The 17,783-nt window shown below is 42.5% G+C and overlaps 1 protein-coding gene across 1 annotated transcript; it reads left to right on the plus strand.

Annotated features, from left to right (window-relative positions):
- The first annotated feature begins 2,055 nt into the window (after positions 1-2,055).
- Positions 2,056-9,831, plus strand: LOC146403506 (olfactory receptor 5BS1-like). Its single transcript, XM_085024896.1, has 2 exons — positions 2,056-2,828; positions 9,669-9,831. The coding sequence occupies exons 1-2, from the start codon at positions 2,056-2,058 to the stop codon at positions 9,829-9,831; spliced, it is 936 nt and encodes a 311-aa protein (XP_084881022.1).
- Positions 9,832-17,783: the final 7,952 nt, after the last annotated feature.

Genomic DNA, 17,783 nt, shown 5'->3' on the forward strand with positions numbered 1-17,783 from the left:
GGGCAGAGCCCAGTCCACCTGGAAGGCACAGGTGCTGTGGGTTTAGAAAAGCGCCCTCAGCGCGCCCTTGTGGTCAGTGTGGGACATGCAGGCCACGCCTGCCTCCCAGGTCACTGGACACCCTGCTCCCTGCTGGCTGACCCGCTGAACTCAGGAAACTGGACATCCAAAGTGAGATGGAGCCAAATAGCCCATAACTGCTCCAGAAATTGTTAAGAAACAAGAATTGCACGCCTCGTGGAATGAAATGGATGTAGACGCCACTTCACAACTTACACCAAATTCACTCCAAATTATTCCTAGACGACTTTGACATGTACAACTAGTTAAAACTAAAGAAGATCTCTTTTGGTGTAGCAGCTTAAGGATCCAGAGGTGTCTCTGCAGCGGCAGTGGCAGGGACCCAAGGGCCACACAGGGACGACCAGAGAAGACGGGAAGGGATTCAAAGCTTTAGAATCAAGACACCTTCGAAGTCTCTAATTTTACCTTTAGCAATTATGGGCCACCCTTGGGCACCTCTTGCATGATGCAACTCACTGAAACAAGAGTGATACAGGGAAGGGCTAGTGGCCCTGGAGAACTCATTCAGATCAGACCAGGCCTCCTGCTTAATGGTCTCTCCGGGGACCTCCAACACTCTCCAAGGTCTAGGGCTGAGATCAAGTCCCTCTGGCCATTGTCATTGTGGAGGCAGAATCAGGAAAACTTCCCCACGGACAGAAAGACTACAGGGATGTTTCCTTACTTAGAAGATCCACCACCCCTGCATCTTCTAAAGGAAGGACAAAGTTGAGGGAAACCCACAGAGACCGACCCATATCGGGGGCTTTTACTCCAGTGCTGGAAAAGATGCCATTCAGGTATCCTCTGCTGAGAGCATCTCTGGTTGGCCTAGGGAGCCCAGGCGAAGACAGATCTTCTCATTCAACTCCATCTTCTCCCAAAACTATCCACTGCGGGAACTCGTGAGTGAACACGCCATGAGGAGAGAGCAGATCCTCATTGCTCATGATCCTGAGTTTCCCTTGGAGGAGGAGGGGTGACTTCACCTTCCTCCGGTCTAGACCAAACCCTCTAACTGCACATTATCCTAAGTAGTCTTGGTGTTCTTTAACTTCTCCTCTTTTTTTTTTTTTCCTTTTTCCCTCCCTGTGATGCATAGAAGGTGGTCCAAATTTGACTGGGCTTTATCCAGATCCCCTAGTACCAACTCAGAGAACATCACAAACTTCATGCACTCTCATGTTAAGCCCTAAGGTTACAGGGCAAACAATGGACATTATAGGCTCACATACATCCTGGAATGGGAAGCCCTTAGAGAAACTGATGAGCACAGCCCTCACCTCCAATTTGACGGCTTCCTTGTGCCCAACTTCCGCGAAAGAAGACAACTCATGGGCCACCTAGGCTTAGGGAGACACAGGAGGGGAGAACGTTTCCATTTAGTATCCAGACATACCCAAGGAAGACTGTCCCCCAAGCTGTAGAATGTCTAACCTGGAATGGACGACAGAAACCATCTAGTTTTGCCAGATTCCCTTTAATGAGGAGCCCAAGTGACTTATTCACGAACCTACAGTGACAGAGAAATGATTTGTGCCATCAGTAGGTGTCCCCATACCTCTATCAATCATTCAAACCTGCATCACAGCCTGTCAACCAGATGGTTGGCCAAAATGCTTATTGCTTACTCACTACGCCAGTGAGCCTTCCTGTACGGAAGAGCACACTCCAGTGCCCTGGAGTCTTTTGACAACTCCCTTTCCTTCTCCAGTCTGGATCATCTCTGTTCTCCTCGTCTTTCCTTCCAGATTTGATTCTCTACACTCCTCCTTCCAACCGTCTCTACCTGAGCTGAGATTAGGTTATTGCCCTGAGCTGGGAAGGGTTGATGAGGTCTGGCATGGCAAGCTTGCTTCCACGACATGTTCTGTGCTGGGTCACTCCTGAAGCTTTATTCATTGTGCCCCATCCCCAGCCACACTCAGACTCGAAACACATTTGAGCCTTCTTTTCTCTTCTAGTCCCTCGCAAAGGAAACTTGAATGCTCCATGGAAGGTGGCAACACAACCACGGTCACCGAATTTGTTCTCCTAGGACTATCTAACAACCCTCACATCCAGGCAGTACTATTTGTAACATTCCTGGTGGTTTACCTCCTGACCTTCACAGGGAACCTGCTGATGCTGCTGGTGATCAGTACTGATTCCCACCTCCACAGCCCCATGTACTTCTTCCTCAGCCACCTCTCCTTCCTGGATGCCTTCTATTCCTCCATCATTGTCCCTAAGCTGCTAGAGCACCTTCTTTCCAAGTGGAAGACGATATCCCTCCTTGAGTGTTTCGCCCAGATCTCCTTGGTCATATTTTCTGGAGCCACTGAAGCTTGCCTCCTTTCAGTCATGGCCTATGACCGGTTCCAGGCTGTGTGCCACCCACTGTTGTATGCGGTGGCTATGAACAGGAAGGTGTGCACTGGCCTGGTGGGAGCATCCTGGGCCATAGGAATGGGGACGGGCTTAGTTAACACCATCCTCCTGGCTCAGCATCACTTCTGTGGCCCCAACCTTGTCCGGAGCTTTGCCTGTGAGCTTCCCCCAGTGCTCCTGCTGGTCTGCTCTGACCCCTCCGTTAGCATTGCCTCCATCCTGACGACCATGGTAATCCTGGGACTTGGCACCCTTGTTCTCCTGCTGGGTTCCTACACCCGTATCGTCATGACAGCCTTAAGGATCAACTCTGCCACAGGTCGGAGCAAGATCTTCTCTACCTGCTCGTCTCATTTCCTTGTGGTCACCATCTTCTATGCTTCAGGAGTTTCCAGGTATGCCATACTATATCACCTGAGTATAACTGCAGGCTCTTTCTTTTTTTTATTATTATTATTATTATTTTCCCACTGTACAGCAAGGGGGTCAGGTCATCCTTAGATGTATATATTGCAGTTACAGTTTTTCCCCCACCCTTTCTTCTGTTGCGACATGAGTATCTAGACATAGTTCTCAATGCTATTCAGCAGGATCTCCTTATAAATCTATTCTAGGTTGTGTCTGATAAGCCCAAGCTCCCGATCCCTCCCACTCCCTCCCCCTCCCATCAGGCAACCACAAGTCTCTTCTCCAAGTCCATGATTTTCTTTTCTGAGGAGATGTTCATTTGTGCTGGATATTAGATTCCAGTTATAAGTGATATCATATGGTATTTGTCTTTGTCTTTCTGGCTCATTTCACTCAGGATGAGATTCTCTAGTTCCATCCATGTTGCTGCAAATGGCATTATGTCATTCCTTTTTATGGCTGAGTAGTATTCCATTGTGTATATATACCACCTCTTCCGAATCCAATCATCTGTCGATGGACATTTGGATTGTTTCCATGTCCTGGCTATTGTGAATAGGGCTGCAATGAACATGCGGGTGCATGTGTCTCTTTTAAGTAGAGCTTTGTCCGGATAGATGCCCAAGAGTGGGATTGCAGGGTCATATGGAAGTTCTATGTATAGATTTCTAAGGTATCTCCAAACTGTTCTCCATAGTGGCTGTACCAGTTTACATTCCCACCAGCAGTGCAGGAGGGTTCCCTTTTCTCCACAGCCCCTCCAGCACTTGTTATTTGTGGATTTATTAATGATGGCCATTCTGACTGGTGTGAGGTGGTATCTCATGGTAGTTTTGATTTGCATTTCTCTTATAATCAGCGATGTTGAGCATTTTTTCATGTGTTTGTTGGCCATCTGTGTATCTTCCTTGGAGAAATGTCTATTCAGGTCTTTTGCCCATTTTTCCATTGATTGATTGGCTTTTTTGCTGTTGAGTTGTATAAGTTGCTTGTATATTCTAGAGATTAAGCCCTTGTCAGTTGCATCATTTGAAACTATTTTCTCCCATTCTGTAAGTTGTCTTTTTGTTTTCTTTTTGGTTTCCTTTGCTGTGCAAAAGCTTTTCAGTTTGATGAGGTCCCATGGGTTTATTTTTGCTCTAATTTCTATTGCTTTGGGAGACTGACCTGAGAAAATATTCATGATGTTGATGTCAGAGAGTGTTTTTCCTATGTTTTCTTCTAGGAGTTTGATGGTGTCCTGTCGTATATTTAAGTCTTTCAGCCATTTGGAGTTTATTTTTGTGCATGGTGTGAGGGTGTGTTCTAGCTTCATTGCTTTGCATGCAGCTGTCCAGGTTTCCCAGCAATGCTTGCTGAATAGACTTTCCTTTTCCCATTTGATGTTCTTGCCTCCCTTGTCAAAGATTAATTGACCATAGGTGTCAGGGTTTATTTCCGGATTCTCCATTCTGTTCCATTGGTCTGTCTGTCTGTTTTGATACCAGTACCACACTGTTTTGATGACTGTGGCTTTGTAGTATTTCTTGAAGTCTGGGAGAGTTATGCCTCCTGCTTGGTTTTTGTTTCTCAGGATTGCTTTGGCGATTCTGGGTCTTTTGTGGTTCCATATAAATGTTTGGATTGTTTGTTCTAGTTCTGTGAACAATGTCATGGGTAATTTGATAGGGATTGCATTGAATCTGTAGATTGCTTTGGGTAGTATGGCCATTTTCACAATATTGATTTTTCCAATCCAGGAACATGGAATATCTTTCCATTTCTTTACATCTTCTTTGATTTCTTTGATTAAAGTTTTATAGTTCTCGGCATATAGGTCCTTTACCTCTTTGGTCAGGTGTATTCCGAGGTATTTGATTTTGTGAGGTACAATTTTAAAAGGTATCATTTTTTTGTATTCCTTTTCTAATGTTTCATTGCTGGTATACAGAAATGCAACTGACTTCTGAATGTTAATCTTATATCCTGCCACTTTGCTGAATTTATGAATCATTTCAAGGAGTTTTGGGGTTTAGTCCTTAGGGTTTTCTAGGTAGAGAATCATGTCATCTGCATACAGTGACAGTTTGATCTCTTCTCTTCCTATATGGATGCCTTTTATTTCTTTTGTTTGTCTAATTGCTGTGGCTAAGACTTCCAAAACGATGTTGAAGAGCAGTGGTGAGAGTGGGCATCCCTGTCTTGTTCCAGATTTGAGTGAGAAGGCTTTCAGTTTTTCCCCATTGAGGATTATATTTGCTGTGGGTTTATCATAAATGGCTTTGATTATATTCAGGAATGTTCCCTCTATACCCACTTTGGCGAGGGTCTTGATCATGAATGGATGTTGAACTTTGTCAAATGCTTTTTCTGCGTCTATTGAGATGATCATATGATTTTTGACCTTTTTTTTGTTAATGTGGTGTATGATGCTGATTGATTTGCGTATGTTGAACCATCCTTGTGAACCTGGGATGAACCCAACCTGGTCATGGTGTATAATTTTTTTGGTATGTTGTTGGATTCGGTTGGCTAAGATTTTGTTGAGAATTTTTGCATCTATATTCATCAATGATATTGGGCGATAGTTTTCTTTTTTGGTGGTATCTCTGTCTGGTTTTGGAATGAGGGTGATGGTGGCCTCATAGAATGTCTTTGGGGGTATTCCTTCTTCTTCAACCTTTTGGAAGAGTTTAAGGAGGATGGGCACCAATTCCTCTTTATATGTTTGGTAAAATTCACCTGTGAAGCCATCTGGTCCTGGACTTTTATTTGTAGGGAGTGATTTTATGACCTCTTCAATTTCATTTCTAGTGATCGGTCTGTTCAGTTGGTCTGTTTCTGCTTGATTCAGTTTTGGCAAGCTGTAAGATTCTAGAAAATTGTCCATTTCTTCCAGATTGTCAAACTTGTTGCCATACAGTTGTTCATAGTATTCTCTTATGGTTTTTTGTATTTCTGCTGTATCTGTTGTGATTTCTCCTTTTTCATTTATAATTTTGGTGATTTGGGTTCTTTCTCTCCTCTTTTTAGTGAGTCTGGCCAGGGGTTTGTCAATTTTGTTCACCTTTTCAAAGAACCAGCTCTTGGTTTTATTAATTTTCTCTATTGTTTTTTGAGTCTCTATTTTATTGATTTCTTCTTTGATCTTTATAATTTCCTTCCTTCTGCTGACTTTAGGACTTTTTTGTTCTTCTTTTTCTAATTCGTTTAGGTGGAGGGTTAAGTTGTCAATTTGGGATCTTTCTTCTTTTTTGAGAAAGGCCTGGATTGCTATAAATTTCCCTCTGAGCACTGCTTTCGCAGCATCCCATAGATTTTGAGAGGTTGTGTCTTCATTATCATTTGTTTCAAGGTAGTTTTTAATTTCCTTCTTGATTTCCTCATTGATCCATTGGTTTTTTAGTAGCATGTTGTTTAGTCTCCATGGAGTAGGTTTTTTCTCTTTCCTTTTCCCATGGTTGATTTCTAATTTCATGGCATGGTGGTCAGAGAAGATACTTGAGATAATTTCTACGCTCCTAAATTTATTGAGGTTAGCTTTGTGTCCCAATATGTGGTCGATTCTTGAGAATGTTCCATGAGCATTTGAGAAGAATGTGTATTCTGCTTTTTTTGGATGTAGTGTCCTGAAGATATCAATGAAGTCTAACTTTTCTATTGTTTCCTTTAGGATCTCTGTTGCTTTATTGGTTTTCTGTCTAGAGGATCTGTCCATTGATGTGAGGGGGGTATTTAGGTCTCCTACTATGATTGTATTCTCATCAATATCTCCCGTTATGTCTGTTAATATTTGTTGTATGTATCTGGGTGCTCCTGTATTTGGGGCATATATGTTGACAATAGTAACATCCTCTCCTTGGATGGATCCCTTAATCATTAAATAGTGTCCTACTTTGTCTTTCTTTATGTCTTTTGTTTTAAAGTCTATTTTGTCTGATATGAGCGTTGCGACTCCTGCTTTTCTGTCATGTCTATTGGTGTGAAATATTTTTCCCCACCCTTTCACTTTCAATCTATATGTATCTTTTGTCCTAAGGTGAGTTTCTTGTAGGCAGCATATTGAAGGTTTTTGCCTTTTTATCCACTCAGCCACTCTGTGTCTTTTGATTGGGGCATTCAGTCCATTGACATTTAAGGTGATAATTGATAGATGATTATTTATTGCCATTTGAATCTCGTGTTCCAGTTGATTCTATGGTTCTCCTTTTTTTTTTTTTTTTTTTTTGGTTGGATGGTCTTGTGTTATTATCTGCTTGAGTGTTTTTTTTCATTTTTTGCAAATGCAATATTTGGTTTTGGCTTGTGGTTGCCCTGTTTTTTAAGTATGCCAACCCCTTCCCATAAATGTGTGTTTTAGCCTGATGGTCCTGTAAGTTCAAACACTTCATTACTATATTAAAATTAAGAAGAGAGACATACATATAAACAAAAAGGGTTATTTACCTCCTGACATCCCTTGCCCACATTTTATGGTTTTGATGACTCTTTTTTATTTTTTTCTTTTTAATTTTGTTTTGTTAGAAGCATGTTCATGATTAAATCTGTATGCTGGCTTATTTGAGTGACTGCTCTCTGATTGCAGTTTCCTCAGTCCTAGTTCTTCCTCTTCTTCTTCTTCTTTTTTTTTTTTTCTTTTCTTTTTTCTTCCCTTTCCTTCCTTTCTTTTTGGTTTAGAGAAGCCATTTCAATATTTCCTTTGACCTGGGTTTTGTGTTGCTGTATTCTTTAAGTTTTTGTTTGTTGGGAAAAATTTTTATTTCCCCTTCTATTTTAAATGATATTCTTGCTGAATAGAGTATTCTAGGTTGCATATTTTTTCCTTTGAGCATTTTAAATATCTCTTGTGCAGGCTCTTTCTCACTCGAGAGGAGCCTCAGTCTTTTGCTCAAGTCATTGCAAAGGAGCAAGAAAAGAACTGCACTGGAAGTTAGAGTTCTAGCTCTGCTGTTGACTAGATGTGTGGATCACAAAACAATCTATTTTCTTTCCAAGGCCCAGTTTTCAAACGCTGAAAATAAGCTCACATAAACACCAAAGACTTCCCGACTTTCATTAACTATGATTTCAGAGTTCTCAAAAGGAAACCAGAGAGCTTTTGGTAGCGCTTTTGTCAGTGCTAGGCAAAAATTAAAATTAAAATAAACATATCATCCTTGAAACAGAGGCCATTTCTCTTGGAAATGGAAGTCTAGAAGATGGGTCTCAGAGCTTATTTGTCCTACGACGATTTATCAGGCACCTTCTACACACAATAGCTGCTTTACACAATCAAGCTCAATGTTAGTATGTAGCACACGACAAGAGAAATATTAACCTCATTTTCAGGTAAGAAACCTGAGTTTCAGGAGTGGCCAGGGACTTTTTCAAAGGTCCCAGAAGAAGCTAGTAACGGAGCCTGACTTCAGACCTCATGCTCTTTTCTACCGTGTTTCTCTCAAACATACACGCTCTAGTTGATGGGTCCTTGCTTACCAGGAGGAAGAACAATGAAGGGCCTGCGATTTCCACCAGTGAGCTAGAGATGGCTTTGCATAGATTGCGCTACAGTTTTCCCACCTGCTTGTTACTTGGGAAGGGGTCAGGGGCAGGAAAGGATAAAGACTGATCCAGGGGAGCTCACCTGAGCCTGAGGACAAATCTCTTCAACCTTCTCAGTTTCCTCATTTACCACAAGGGGGTAGAAGATTTCTCCCACATACTTCACAGCAATGTTATGAGGAATAAATTCAAGGGAAAAAATGAGAGTAAATGAAATTTTTTTAACCACGTGCATCAGAACCCACAAAGAACATTCCAATTTCAAAAACAAAAAAATTTGAAGGGGCAACATTGAAGTTTAAAAAAAAGTTTTAAACGAATCTTTGAGAAATATTCCCAGTGACACTTAACAAGATGCTTCCACAAATTGAATCTTATTAACTTGAGTTCCTATTTGTGCTAAATCTTCAGACATACAGATTTTTATCTTTCACTTTATTTACCAAGCTAGGCTTCTTTTCTGAGTTAAAGGAAAATGTACCTAGGAGTTCCCAAGGTGGCCCAGCGAGTTAAGAACCCAACTAGTACCCAGGAGGATGCAGCTTCGATGCCTGGCCTTGCTCAGTGGCTTAAGGATTTGACATAGGTCACAGATGCAGCTCAGGCCTGCCTTGCTGTGGCGGGGGCGAACACCAGCAAGTCCGGCTGTGATTCAACCCCTAGCTGGTAACATCCATATACCACAGGTACAGACCTAAAAACAGAGAAAAAAGAAAAGACAAATGTACCCAAAAGGAAAAAGGTCTGTTCCACTAAGCATTATAAAAACCAATGTGCTGTGATTCTGGGGTAAATCCCAGAACCATAAACATTAGGAACAACGACAGCATTATGGATTAGCATGTAGTTTTGTGAGGAACAGTCATCACAAAATGAAAACACACAGCTGCATAATGGTAAAAAAAAAAAAAAAAAAAAAAAAAAAAAAAAGAAGAGAAAAAATCCTCCTCATCATAATTATTAAGGATAGATGCTTTGAAAAGTATGAAGTGCTACAGAACTGCATCATGTTGTTTTTAGCTCTATTCCAGCATGCAGCACTTGATATGTGGCAGAACTTCCTTTTTCTGCAGGGCAATTTCTATACAATTCTGTATAACATCACTCGTATGCGGATGTGTTTGAAGGCAGAAATGACTGACTTTCAATGACCATTGAGTTATTTCTAGATGCTGCTATCAGCAACAGTGACTCAGCACTAAGGACCCTCTTTGCAGTGCCCCTAGAATGGGATGGGCCATGGCCACCAACAGCACCCCCGCCACTGCCCTGAGCTCAGTTCACCTCTTTGTGCCATTCCCTTCAAGGTACATGACTCCAGCTTCCGGCTCAGTCTTGGCGCAAGTGCTGTCTGTGCAGTACAGTGTGGTGACGCCACTGCTTAACCCCCTCATCTACAGCCTGAAGAACCAGGAGGTGAAGGCAGCTCTGAGGAGGATGCTGACCAAGAAGCCCAGGCTTAGCTCCTAAGCCAGGCTCCACTGCCTCCTCACAATAGGAGGGAAAGTTGTGGGAAAGAAGAGGAGACAGAAAGAGCTATCATCAGGACAAAGAAAACTCATAGAAAAAGAGAGCAGATGTGCGGTTACCAGAGATGGAGGGAGGGATGGGGGGGGATTGGAGGAAGGTGATTAAGAGGTACAAATTTCTGGATTTCTCTTGTGGCCTACAGGATAACTACACGGCATTATTCGCCGCAGCTCTGGTTCGATCCCGGGCCCTGGAACTGCCACATGCCATGAGTACAGCCAAACACATTTTTAAAAAAGGTACAAATTTCCAATGTAAGATAAATAAATACTAGGGATGTAATGTCCAACATGATGACTACAGGTAACAAGCTGTGTGAACATAGGGATGTTGTTAAGAGAGTAAGTCCTGAGAGTTCTCATCACAAGGAGAATTTTTTCCTTTCTTTTTTTCCTTCTTTCGGTTATTTATATTCTGTGTGTGTATATATATATCATACATATAACACATACATAATATATATAAATCAAACCATCATGCCATATGCTTTCAACTTATATGGTGATGTATGTCAATTATCTCTCCATAAAACTGGAGGGGAAAAGTAAAGAAAATCCTCATGGCCTCACCAGCCATTTCTACAGCTCTTGCCTTGCTTTCTTCTCTCATTTTTGCCCTTTCTACCCCTTCACTTCTGCTCCCCCCTCCCTCTCATACTTTTGTCTATGCATCAATTATAAATCAACCTATCTGACCAATAGCTAACATCCCACTTCATTCTCGGGAAGTCCCATTTGAGATCTGAGACCTAATGCCCACTTTGCTCCCTTCTCAAAAAATCACTGGCAAGATCTACAGCTCCATAGTAACTTAGGAAGAAATGACATAAAATGTGTCTCTTCCTGTCTTTGTTCTTAACAAGCAACACCTAAAGTAGAGCATGGGCAACAGTAAATCCTCAGTAACTATTTGTTGAACCAATTAAGAAGTGAATGAAGGAATGAATGAGGGGTCTGTCTGAAGAGTCCTTTTCTTGCATGACTCTTGGAAGTAGAAGGGAGTATCTCGCTCTGTACTGTGAGTTCCTGTCATGGCTCAGTGGGTTAAGAACCTGACATAGTGTCTGTCCCTAAGAAGGCCGGTCCAATCCCTAGCCTCGCTCAGTGGGTTAAGGATCTGGCATTGCCGTGAGCTGTGGTATAGGTTGCAGATGCGGCTCGGAACCTGCATTGCTGCGGCTGTGGGGTAGGCGGGCAGCCACAGCTCCGATTCCATCCCTAGCCGGGGAAACTCCATATGCCATGGGGGCGGCCCTAAAAAAAAAGACCAAAAAGACCAAAAAAAAATTCAATAAATAAATAAATAAATAGACTGTCACACTGAAAGCATAAAACATGGATAAAAAAATTAAAGAAAAATTAAATCGATGTGAAGACATCTAATGGTAATGGAAAGAGTACTGTTAAGATAGCAATAGTAGGTAAGGCAATCTACACACTCCATAGGATTCCTCTGAAAACCCAGAAAGGCCATTGGGAAGAAATACACAAGCTGATCCCAACATTCATATGGAATCTCAAGGGACCCCTAAGAAGCCAAAACAAATTTAAAAAAGAAAATCAAACTTGGAAGCTTACACTTCCCATTTTCCTATGACAGTACAAAGCAAATAAAACACAATGATACTGGCATTAAAAAACATACCCATTGATAAAAGAAATTGAATGGAGAGCCCCCAAATAAACCCACCCATCTAGGATGAAGTGATCTTAAACAGTAGTCAACAATACTACTCTGGGAGGAAATGGAGGGGTGTTTTTTTTTCCTTTTAGGGCCACACGGGCAGCATATGGAGGTTCCCAGGCTAGGGTTTGAATCAGACCTGTAGCCACCAGCCTACACCACAGCCATAGCAATACAGGATCCAAGCCAAGCCTGCAAACTACACGACAGCTCACAGCAATGCCAGCTCCTTAGCCCACTGAGCGAGGCCAGGGATCGAACCTGCATTCTCATGGATACCAGTCAGATTTCTTCCCGCTGAGCCACAAAGGGAACTATGGAAATGGAGTTTTCAACAAACGGTGCCTAGGCAATCCACGTGCAAGGGAATGAAACTGGGCCCTTACCTCATAGTACCTACAACAAGCAACTCAAAATAAATAAACGCTTAAACGTAACAGGTAAAATTACAATCAACACCCTGTATCCACAAGTTCCACATCCGTGGACTCAACCAATTCCAGACTGAAAATATTACAAAAGAAGAAATTATGAAAAGTTTCAAAAGAAATAAGTTGAATTTACTAGGTGCCAGCAAATCTACTTACATAGTATTTACATTGCACTTCAAACATTTATATTATATTAGTTACGATAAGTAATCTAGAGATGATTTAAAGTACACAGAAAATCAGGTCGCAGACGCGGCTCGGATCTCGCGTTGCTGTGGCTCTGGCGTAGGCCGGTGGCGACAGCTCCGACTGGACCCCTAGCCTGGGAACCTCCATATGCCGCAGGAGCGGCCCAAGAAATGCCAAAAAAGAACAAAGCAAATATAAATAAATAAGAATAAAGTACACAGAAAATCTACCCAGGTTACATGCAAATACAATGCCATTTTATGTAACAGGCTTGAGCATCGGCAGATTTTGCTATGTCCGGCACGTCCCTGAACCAATCCTCCACAGATACTGTGGGACAACTGTATAAACTGTCCAATAAAACATGAGGATAAATCTGCACACCCTTGAATGTAGCCATGGTTTCTTCGATCTGACAGCAAAGCTCAAACGACAACAAAAAAAGAATAGATAAATTGGATTTCTTCAAGATTAAAAGCATCAAAAGACACAATTCAGAAACTGAAGACATAGCCAACAGAATGGAAGAAAATGCTTGCACAGTATATATCTGATGAATTGTTATTCAGTGTATTTCAAGAACTTCTACAACCTCATCAATGGAAGGACAAACAACCCACCTTTTTAAATGGGTAAGTGACTTCAATAGACCCTTCTCCACCTAAGACATACAAATGCTCAACAAGAAGAATGTGTCAAATACCATGAGTCATGATGGAAGTGCAAATTAAAACTGCAAGGCAACAAATCTTTCCCATGTTCTCAAAGGTTTATAATCAAGAAAACGAAAAACAACAACTATTGGCAACAATGCAGAAACATTGGAAGCTTTAAACATTAGTCGTAGAAACAGAAAAGGGGGCAACCTGTGTTCACAACACAAATATGCAATTAACAAGGGTTCAACAACTCCACTCCTAGAATACCCCAAAGAACTGATAACAGGTCTACACAGATATTGATAGCAGCACTGTTCCAAACAGCAAAAAAAAAATAAAATAAAATAAAATAAAATAAAAAAATAGAACGACTGCCTATGGCCATCAATGGGTAAACTTAAAAATAAAATCGGGTAGATCAATAAACCACCATGTTCTTCTGCCATGAAAGGAATAAAGTAAAATGGTGCAGCCTCTGTGGAAAACAGTATGGCAGTTCCTCAAAAACTTAAACATAGAATTAAGGTATCTAATCCACACCCAAAAGACTGAAACCAGGAGGTGGAACAGAAATGGATACACCCTTGTTCACAGCACCGTTAATCACAACAGGAAAAGTTAGAAGCCACCCAAGTGTCCATCAACCAATGAATGAATGGATAAACTACTGTGGTAAACACACAAAGACGTGAAATTCAGTCTTAAAAACCAAGGAAATACACCAAAAAAACAAACAACCCCATCCAAAAAATGGGCAGAAGATCCAAACAGACAGTTCTCCAAAGAAGACACACAGATGGCCAAAACACACATGAAAAGATGTTCATCATCACTCACTGTTAGAGAAGTGAAAATCAAAACCACTAAGACGTACCACCTTACACCAGCCAGAATGGCCGTCATCAAAACGTCTACAAACAATAAGTGCTGGAGAGCGTGTGGAGAAAAAGGAACCCTCTTACACTGTTGGTGGGACTGTATATTGGTGCAACCACTATGGAAAGCAGTATGGAGATGCCTCAGAAAACTAAAAATAGAATTACCATTTGATCCAGCAATCCCACTGCTGGGCATCTATCAAAAAGACACGTGTACTCCAATGTTCATTGCGGCACTATTTGCAATAGCCAAGACATGGAAACAATCTAAATGTCCATCAACAGAGGAGTGGATCAAGAAGATGTGGTACATATGCACAATAGAATAGTACTCAGCTATTAAAAGGAACAAAATACCAGCATTTTTAGCAACATGGATGGACCTCGATATTATCATGCTAAGTGAAGTCGGTCAGACAATGAGACACCAACATCAAATGCTCTCACTGACATGTGGAATCTGAAAAAAGGACACAATGAACTTCTTTGCAGAACAGATACTGACTCACAGACGTTGAAAAACTTATGGTTTCCAAAAAAGCCAGGTTGGGGGCTGGGAGAATGTGCTGGGGGTGTGGGATGGGAATCCTATAAAACTGGATTGTGATGATCATTGTACAACTAGAAATGCAATAAATTCATTGAGTAATAAAATAATGAAAAAATAATAAAATATAATATAATAAAATGAAATAAAACAGTTCCTTTCCTTCATATAACAACAACAACAACAAAAACAAACAAACAAACAAACAAAAAAAAAAAAAACGAAAAACAGACACAGGCTACAACATATAAGAACTTTGAAGTCATCATGGTAAGTGAAAGAACCCTGTCACAAAACGCCAAAAACCGTTTGATTTGATCTACATAAAGTAACAAGAGAAGTCAAACTCAAAGATAGAAAGTAAAATGCGGGTGCAAGGGGCCAAGGGGAATGAGTGCTTCACCACTGAAGGGTTTCCCCAGTGAAATCTGAAAAGTTCTGAAAATGCATGGTGAGGATATTTGTACAACCATTCGAATGTGCTTAAGGCCCCAGAACGGCATAGTTCAAATGGTTTGAATGGTAAATGTTATGTATATTTAAGCACAACAGAAACAATGAATCAAGGACTGATACGTGTTACAACACAATGAACACTGAAGATATCCTAAGTGAAAGAAGCCATACAGAAAAGGCCACCCAGATCACACTCATCTTCTGGGCTTTAAACCCATCAAGGGTGTGACACTGAGAAAGTATCGTCATGGTTCCAGAAGGAAGAAAACTGGATCAGAGTGGGAAAAGATATGTCTCTAGAGTTGCGGCAGATGGTGAAAGTCGAAGTGGGCCTGAGGATTGAGTCAGAATGTGGAAACCATAATAATTTCCTCATTTGGAGGTTATGTTCTTGGGTAAAACACACTGGGGTAGTTTGTGTGAAGTGGCAAATGTGGTAAAGGAATGATGGCTGGGGAATCTGAGTGTGGGGACAAATGGTACGTTGTAGTGTCCTGGGTGTTTTCTGCATGTTCAAAATTACGTTCCCAAGCACCATGCCAATACCGTGCCAGAAAAATAGAGAAAACACCACACTTCCTTAGAGAGGCCAAGCCTTACAACGATCCAATTCACACAAAGTCAGGAACCTCATCACCCTTGCAGGAGCCCACCTATAACTTACAGGCACTGTGGGAAGCTTATGTTAGGAGTCACTATGTCTTCAGTGCTGTGGATGACCTGGATATGATGGAAACACTGGGACTTTTGAATGCCAATGTTTGTACATCCAATTTTCTGATGCAGAGAACTGTTAGAACCAGGAAACGAAAGCAACAAAGTTATACAATCAATACACAAAAATCAATTGCATTTCTAACACCAGTAATGAACCATCAGAGAGAGAAAGAAAACAATTCATTTTACACTTGCTTCAAAAAGAACAAAATACCTAGAAATAAATTTTACCAAGGTCTTTTTTTTCTTCTTCTTCTTCTTTTTAGGGCAACACACGTGGCATATGGAAAGTCCCAGGCTAGGGGTCGAATCGGGGCTGCGGCTGCCAGCCACAGCCATGCCAGAGCCAAACAACATCTGTGACCTACACCAGAGCTCACAACGCTGCATCCTAACCCACAGAGCAAGGCCAGGGATCAAACCCATATCCTCATGGATACTAGCCTGGTTCGTTCCTGCTGAGCCACAACAGGAACTCCTCACCAAAGCCTGGAAAGACCCTCACACTGAAAACTTTAAGACACTGAGGAAGAAACTGAAGAAGACACAAAGCAATGGAAAGATACCCCACACTCACAAAATGGAAGAACCGATATTGTTAAAATGTGCATTCTACCAAAAGCAGTGTGCACAGCGAATGCAGTGCCTACCAAATTCCAACGGTATTTTTCACGGATATAGACAATATCATCCCAACATTTTGGGCGGACCACAAAGGACCCCAAATAGCCAAAGCCATCCTCAGAAAGGAGAACAGCCTGGAAGCATTTCACTCTCAGACCTCAAACTACATTACGAAGCGACAATGACCGAAACGGTGTAGATTCATCACAAAAACAGGCACAAGGACCACAGGAACAGAACAGAGCACCCAGAATTAAAGCCACATGGATGCGCTCAGGTAATTTAGGAAAAGGGGGCCAAGAACACACCAAGGGGAAAGGACATCCTCCACAACACACAGTGCTGGGAACACTGGACACCACACCCCAAAGAAGGACACCTCACACCTGTCTACACCGCACACAAAACTGAGAACCCAGTTGTCCACATCAGGCCCTTCCTGGGTCATGGGAGAAGGACAATACACAGGAAGCTTCCCCTCACTTTTTCCTCACCCTTTCCTCAGGGCGGTGCCTCCACAGGTGGATCTCCAGGAACCTCAGGTCCCCTCAGCACGCACGCAGCCCCAGCTTGTCCTGAAGCCCAAACCCCCTTGAGTCCTAAGGGGCTGAACTCCTTCTGCCGGGACACTGGCGCCCAACGTCTCAAAGCAAAAGCTCTGAAGCGGCCTAAGGAGATAGAACTCCCCTCAGCCGGGCAGAGCCCAGTCCACCTGGAAGGCACAGGTGCTGTGGGTTTAGAAAAGCACCCTCAGCGCGCCCTTGAGGTCAGTGTGGGACATGCAGGCCACGCCTGCCTCACAGTTCACTGGACACCCTGCTCCCTGCTGGCTGACCTGCTGAACTCAGGAAACTGGACATCCAGAGTGAGATGGAGCCAAATAGCCCATAACTGCTCCAGAAATTGTTAAGAAACAAGAATTGCACGCCTCGTGGAATGAAATGGATGTAGACGCCACTTCACAACTTACACCAAATTCACTCCAAATTATTCCTAGACGACTTTGACATGTACAACTAGTTAAAACTAAAGAAGATCTCTTTTGGTGTAGCAGCTTAAGGATCCAGAGGTGTCTCTGCAGCGGCAGTGGCAGGGACCCAAGGGCCACACAGGGACGACCAGAGAAGACGGGAAGGGATTCAAAGCTTTAGAATCAAGACACCTTCGAAGTCTCTAATTTTACCTTTAGCAATTATGGGCCACCCTTGGGCACCTCTTGCATGATGCAACTCACTGAAACAAGAGTGATACAGGGAAGGGCTAGTGGCCCTGGAGAACTCATTCAGATCAGACCAGGCCTCCTGCTTAACGGTCTCTCCGGGGACCTCCAACACTCTCCAAGGTCTAGGGCTGAGATCAAGTCCCTCTGGCCATTGTCATTGTGGAGGCAGAATCAGGAAAACTTCCCCACGGACAGAAAGACTACAGGGATGTTTCCTTACTTAGAAGCTCCACCACCCCTGCATCTTCTAAAGGAAGGACAAAGTTGAGAGAAACCCACAGAGACCGACCCATATCGGGGGCTTTTACTCCAGTGCTGGAAAAGATGCCATTCAGGTATCCTCTGCTGAGAGCATCTCTGGTTGGCCTAGGGAGCCCAGGCGAGGACAGATCTTCTCATTCAACTCCATCTTCTCCCAAAACTATCCACTGCGGGAACTCGTGAGTGAACACGCCATGAAGAGAGAGCAGATCCTCATTGCTCATG

The sequence above is a fragment of the Sus scrofa genome, chromosome 5 (genome assembly GCF_054392235.1).
Source record: "Sus scrofa isolate SSC_HxYL_T2T_F1_AM1 chromosome 5, Sscrofa_HxYL_maternal_Yorkshire_Landrace_v2.0, whole genome shotgun sequence".
Classification (NCBI taxonomy): domain Eukaryota; kingdom Metazoa; phylum Chordata; class Mammalia; order Artiodactyla; family Suidae; genus Sus; species Sus scrofa.

Bases quoted from the DNA above. Each gene is read 5' to 3' on its own strand.
- LOC146403506 (XM_085024896.1), top strand. From the start codon at position 2,056: ATGGAAGGTGGCAACACAACCACGGTCACCGAATTTGTTCTCCTAGGA. The intron at 2,829-9,668 runs GTATGCCATACT...ATTCCCTTCAAG, and splicing joins TATGCTTCAGGAGTTTCCAG to GTACATGACTCCAGCTTCCG.